Below are 6672 nucleotides of genomic sequence, written 5' to 3'. Positions count from 1 at the left end.
TAAATGGTGAAACCATAGAAAAAGTTTTTGTATTACGTTTTAGATTTAAGATGGGCAACATTAACAGACACAGCTACAATGAATGCGTATAATCGTATAATAAGGCAGTCTATTTCTACATGTGCGTAATAGTTTTGGTAGCGTGCTCTTGCCTTGTTCATAATAAAGCGATGCATAGTATAACTCTGCCAGTGAGGTTATATTATTTGTTCTGTATATTGTGGATACCTTTGTGTGCCACATTTCACATAATACAGAAGTGTCAAGTAGTTGAGGCCACGTTGTTTTCCTAACCTATGGGGACACATTTCAGTACCAAGGACAGATCCATGCAAGTTAAAATAAGATTTCTTACTCACGTAATCATACCAAACAAGACAATTTACAAGAATAGTGCATTTACAACGTTTTATTGTACAAACATACTTGCTATAAAAGCCATTGCATAACAGTTCCTTCTTCTATTTAGTTTGTTTTTAATTGATTACAATAAATACAGAGCTTAAACATATTACACGACCCTCCAACACTCCACGTCCATTTTATTGCCGTTTAATCCAGTTGAAATAGTTCCTTATCTTAATGCATAAGAAAGCAAGACGAAAACAATACTTCATATCATGGGAAAAGTAATGACAACAACGCTATTAAAATTGGACAAAGCTTTGCAGAAGTGCAACGGAGGTTTTACATTGCCGTTAGGGAGGACAGTCAATTACTGAAATGGGATTCAACTACCAACAAGCTAATATCATTCAAACCTTGCAGAAAGATGTCTTTCTGTGCAGGGTCACTTAAAGGATGTGCTTCAAGTTTCACACAAATATTCACAGAAACGCAGGATAATGTAGACATGAGGTTTTGTCAAAGAATATTGTCAAATAACAGTTTCATAGAAGACATAGATAAGTAGAAATATACTGTGTGCTATGTGCATATGCCATTCTAGTAAACCGCATGCCTTAACAGAGATAATTCTCTGAAACGGAACAGGGTGTTTTTCCAAAGACGTATTTCATCGGTTGGTTTGGTTAGAATTTTGCTCTGATAGGCGATAGTGTTTGACATTCGAATTTCTGTTAGGCATCCACACCATCTCGTTATAGTAAATGTTACTGAGATGATCTTTGGGATTTTCATATTCTATGGAATCAAACCTCTTGTAAACTGTGCAACCACCTGCGTTCATAAGGCACGTAAGTTGATGCAAAATCACTCGTACGAGTGGAAAGAGGGAACATATAAGATACATAGAAGAAGCTAACTAACTGTTTGAATGAAACGTATCCCTAACTTAAATAGTCATATGGTTTGCATCAACCATGCATTCGCATACAGTTAAATACATCACTGCGAGCTACGACGGATAATAATTGAGAACCATCAAAAACAACGCAGTCAAATTAAATGGTAAGATTTGCGTGCACTTTCTGCTCAACCAACATAACTGTTGCATGCTTTTCGCCGGATGACATCGTTTGCAGTGCCTTAAACGTTGGTCATAATGTGTTTAAATTTCTATGTCCAAACAAAAGAAATACAATTACATTAACAAAAGAAAAGAAAACTAATTTTTAAACACAATATCTAAAGAAAAACCACACCTGTCCAGAAAAAGACTGTATTCAAACCAATCGCAATGTTTGTTCATGCAAGAAAGCTCTTTGCAGTCACCGACCTCAGGAGTTCGGCAACGTTGTGAATGATTAAGGCATTATACATGTTAAACTGCACAGAGACCAGAAATGATCCCCTTTAAAAAGCAAAGCAATACCATAGACTTTCCGATAGTATACAGAAAGAAGATTACTATATAAAGACTGTAAGGTGTGCTTCAGACAGACAGACAGACAGAAGCTCTCTTATGCCTGCTTGCCTTAGATAAAGAATGATCCTTAAACACTAATATTAAGGTGCAAAATGGGCATGTGATCCTAGGAGGCCATTGGTATACATTTCACTTGAAGGAAATCTTACAGATCACACAATCTACCCAGCGCATTGTGTAACTGTAATGATAAATTACTATCTTATTGACATACTACAGTGCACTTATTATTGCGTTATGTGGGTCAAGCACGACAAAGTATAGGAGGGAAAGTTGTTTTTACAAGTACAAAAATAAAGAGGTGTTATCCAGTATCTGAAAAATGAGTAGACATGATGCAAAGAAACATCACTTGGAGAGAAGTGTTTAACGTGAGGGTAGCTTTAAACCCGCCTTATCAGTTTGTTAATCTGAGATGTCATGTTAAGATAACTCCACTCATTACAGGTTGTCTCCTTGGAGATTGTCAGGGCCTCTGGTCGGAGTGTTGGTATTCCTACAGGTTCTATACAGGTCTACTGCTGCTCACAGCGTGGTGGGCTGACCAGCAGCTGGGAGAAGACAAAGGGCAATTTATTAGTTGTGATTTGGAAACAACATTCAGGCTTTTGCTCTGCAGCGCTGCGCCTGTGGAACAGCCTCCCTGACCACTAAAGGGCAACACAGACACTGGACTGATTTAAGACTGGCCTAAAAACCTTTTTATTCAGAAAGGCGTTTCTTACTTTTTAGATTTATTTTATTATAGGTTGTTTTTAACTATGTTCTTACAATGTACTGTGGCAGTCTGAGATTCAGCTAAATATAGAGTGCGCTATAAATTAACATATGAGAACAACACAGACTAATTTACTCTACAATCAATGACAATACAAATAAGCTTCCACAGTATTGTCTAAAATGTACTACAGTCCAGTCCAAAGTGTCCAGTTCTGTTATTTCTTATGTTGTATGTGCATCTGTTGTGCATTTTGGATTGCTCACCACGTGATTTGATGTAGCACTCTTGACAGTTAAGGAGGCCATTACGAATCCTGACATCTGTCCCGGTGCTGGTGTCTCCAAGAAGCCCTTTACACATTCCACACTAGGAAACACATGTTTGGTGTGAAGGGGTCGTACAGACTCTTTAACATAAAAAAACGAAATAAATATCCGACCCAAAACATGCCTTTTCTTTAACATACCTTGAAGCACTGTATGTGAAAATATAGCCCCAGGGTTTCTATAATCATGGCCGCACCCTTCCCCAGGGGTTGGGCACAGCTCGAGCACAGCTTCTTTCCACTCACTGACCTGCAGGGTATGACAAAAAAACACTGAAAAAAAATCCAGCCTAAAAGTATCACCAAGTAGGCAACCTTTCTGGTTTCCATAACTTCATACTGGAACTATTTGGGCAGTCTGCATGCAAGTGCATCACCGACCAACCAAAATGCTCTGTAGGCCGGGCAGCACTGGCCGATTTCAAACATGACATGGTGTGGACCATACACATCTTATGAATGTATGGTGGTACGTCCGTGCAATTGTAAGTGTGTGTCTATTTATGCTAATACACATCTACCTACTTGCATGAGTTATGAGCCTATATGTCTCCTGTAAATAATTGTTCTCATGTAGTACAGTCGTGGCCAAAAGTTTTGAGAATGACACAAATTTACATTTTCACAAAGTTTGCTGCTTCAGTGTCTTTAGATATTTTTGTCAGATGTTATTATGGAAGACTGAAGTATAATTACAAGCATTTAAATATAGCTGCAAGCAGAGATGGCGGTTTCCTCCTCCAGACATTGCGAACCAGGGAAAAATGTATTTTTGTGACAATTTGTCACTGTATAGAAAGATCCATGCTGCAGACTTGCCAATGGGATGTTACATTTCAAATGCATTACTTTGAAGATCCTCAAGGGCCATGGCTTCAAACTAAGAGTGAGAAGGGGTGTGGCCATCCCTACATTTCCTTAAATGTTGTGTGTGTGTGCTTCAGTGACGTGCAGTCAGGGTAGGCAAGGTAGGCACTGCCTACCCTGACAAAATTCAAACGTAAAAATGTTTATTAAATAATTTTATTTAATAAACTTGTATTTGTATTTGTACCGAGTATTCTTGTGATTTATATATGCAATACATACGTTATTCCAATTGTTTAGACGTTACGATGACAATTGTATCAGTTACGCATAAACAAATACAAAAAAACGGTAGAATAAGCAGTGCCTTTACTGTCCATTCATTTTGAACGGCAGCGAAAAAGTCATGTCGCGCATGCGCACTTAGATTCTGTATTCTTTAATATGTGCGTCGAAAGGCACAACTCTACTGTGCCTTTGCACGTAAATATGTTATGCCAGTAATCATCTACGCTACGTATCAAACATGGACCAATTAAAATTGAGATATTACTGGACATTTGCGCAGCTGACGTCATTACACCGGCTAAGCGTAATCCCCGCGAAAATCAAAGTAAAAATGACAACCGCGGTATCTACCGATATTGTGGAACTTAGACATTTCTCCAAACTCGACTTTAATAGAAAAAAGTAGTAACTAGCAAGAGGGAGGCCTATTCCAACACTAAATGAAATTCTGCAGAAAAAGGGACCAAAAATTGTCGTTTCAAACGGACTGGTATGACAAAAAAGATTGGCATTGTGGCTGTGCTAGTCAGGTGAGTTAGAAACTATTTTGAGCTTAATTTTGAAATGATAAGTGTGGGGTTGAATTAATGCCGACTGCAAGCCATTTGCTTTCATATTCAATTGAGCAGTGTGTGTTCTCATTGCTGCTGACTGACATACATAATTGGCCGCTGTGCGGATAAAGATGTTTGCATTCTGATGATGGACATTAACTGGTGTGTGCGTGCGTGTGCGAGACTGAGAGTACGATATGTTATCGTGATTGGATTTTTTTTTTATATATCGATCGACCGTGCCTGTGTGCCGCACTTGTACCTACTGTTGTGACGTAGCCTATTAGCCTAAACAATAAATAAAGTAATCTGGCTTTCATAACTCAGTGCCTACCCTCGTACTGACTTCACCGCACGTCACTGGTGTGCTTGCGCGTGTCAAAGGAGCCTGTCCCCATAGACATCATATATATGATGTCTATGCCTGTCCCTGTGTGTGTGTGTGTGTGTGTGTGTGTGTGTGTGTGTGTGTGTGTGTGTGTGTGTGTGAGAGAATCTGGAGCGCACACGCACGGAGGAGCAAAGGAGCAGAGAGAGAGACCTTCTACTGAAAATCACCCTAGAAATTAGCCAAGCATGCATGTTTCAAATATTCACCAAAAATCCACTTTTCATCTTACAGTCAACTTTTTTTCAGATTTGTGTACTTAACATTCTCAAGTGTCTTCACATGAACTTGTGATTGAATCAGAGTATCACTTTTTGACCTGTTGATGTGTAAAGCATTATTTTAGCGTTAACAATGTATCCAATTTGCTTTATATCAATACTTTTTTAAGATATGAAGTTGCCTTTGCACATGGGAACATTTTGTAGTGTCTTCCAGTGACATATCAAGTTTGGTGTTGATTTCACAAAGATTTGCCAAGATATGACTTCACTTCCTGTTTGGCGACTTTTCAGCTGAATTTGAGTGGCTGTACCGGACAAACGGTTGTGAGGATCAAAATTCTGTTGATAACTTTTGTGAGGCTAGGTCTGAAGATCATCTCTGGTGATTTTGATGAAGATTTGCCAAAAATTGTAGGAGGAGTAGGCTTTCAAAGGTTTTTGATAAAACCGGAAATAGCGGAAAATCTATACAACCGGAAATTGACGCCAAGGGGTGGGTTTAATTCGTCTTGATCCAGGGAATCCAATGGTACCTAATTTTTGAAAATCGGTCATACGGTTCAAAAGTTGCGTGTGTTACAAAAGTCCAACTTTGACCTGTTGGTGGCGCTAGAGTGGTGTAATGAGAGCCATGAAACTTTGTGTGAATGAAGAAGGGACTGTCCTTAATAAGTGTGCCAAATTTCACAAAAAGTTACCATATGGTTCTAGGGGCTGCCATTGACTCCCATGGAACAAGAATAATACTAACAGATACAATAGGTTACCTCCTACTGGAGGAAACCTAATAAGTGTCAAAGGCTTTTATTGACAATTAGTTGAAGTTAATTCAAAGAGTCAATATTAGCAGTGTTGACCCTTCTTTTTCAAGACCTCTGCAATCCGCCCTTGCATGCTGTCAATTAACTTCTGGGCCACATCCTGACTGATGGCAGCCCATTATTGCATAATCAATGCTTGGAGTTTGTCAGAATTAGTTTTTTTATGTTTGTCCACCCGCCTCTTGAGAATTGACCACAAGTTCTCAATGGGATTAAGGTCTGGGGAGTTTCCTGGCCAATGGACCCAACATATCGATGTTTTGTTCCCCGAGCCACTTAGAGGTCGTTTACATGGAGCCTAGTTTGTCAATCTGATACGGATAGCTAATACAGATAGCCCTATCATACATACGAACACTCTCTATCCGCACCTTGTTTCCGCAACGATCGCAGTCCGGGGTAGAAAGTGAGTAGATTTGAATCGGTACGGGGGCTGGTGTTCGTCTGCACGGTTCACGCAACCTGATGACGTCACTGCCCCACGTGATCTTTTCGCCATCTCCAACCAATATATATATAACTTGTTCTCCCTCAAAATCTCACTCGTGGTGGGCCTCGAATTCACTAACATTAACCCAGTCTTCTGATTTTTGATTAGCCCCCTATCTTGATCTAATTCTTCTTATTCAGACGTAACATAACTTTCATGACCACAAATATAAATTGGCCAGCGATTTAATTTGCTTTTTTATTCATAAATGTATGTAAAATGCTCG

At 39.2% G+C, this 6672-nt stretch overlaps 1 protein-coding gene across 5 annotated transcripts in view; it reads right to left on the bottom strand.

The window, feature by feature from the left end:
* Positions 1-403: 403 nt before the first annotated feature.
* Positions 404-6672, bottom strand: part of limch1a (LIM and calponin homology domains 1a) — a 57516-nt gene continuing 51247 nt past the window's right edge. For all 5 annotated transcript variants that reach the window (XM_080837438.1, XM_080837440.1, XM_080837441.1 and 2 more), the window contains 3 exons: positions 3016-3124; positions 2813-2915; positions 404-2379 (listed from right to left, as the gene is read on the bottom strand). In XM_080837438.1, coding sequence (XP_080693564.1) covers positions 2354-2379; positions 2813-2915; positions 3016-3124 — 238 coding nt within the window. In that variant the 3' untranslated portion in view covers positions 404-2353. The remainder of the gene's footprint in view (positions 2380-2812; positions 2916-3015; positions 3125-6672) is intronic.

Source organism: Sprattus sprattus, assembly GCF_963457725.1.
Source record: "Sprattus sprattus genome assembly, chromosome: 4".
Lineage (NCBI taxonomy): Eukaryota > Metazoa > Chordata > Actinopteri > Clupeiformes > Clupeidae > Sprattus > Sprattus sprattus.
The sequence above is the reverse complement of the archived record's forward strand: the minus strand, read 5'-3'. Positions and strand labels throughout refer to the sequence as shown.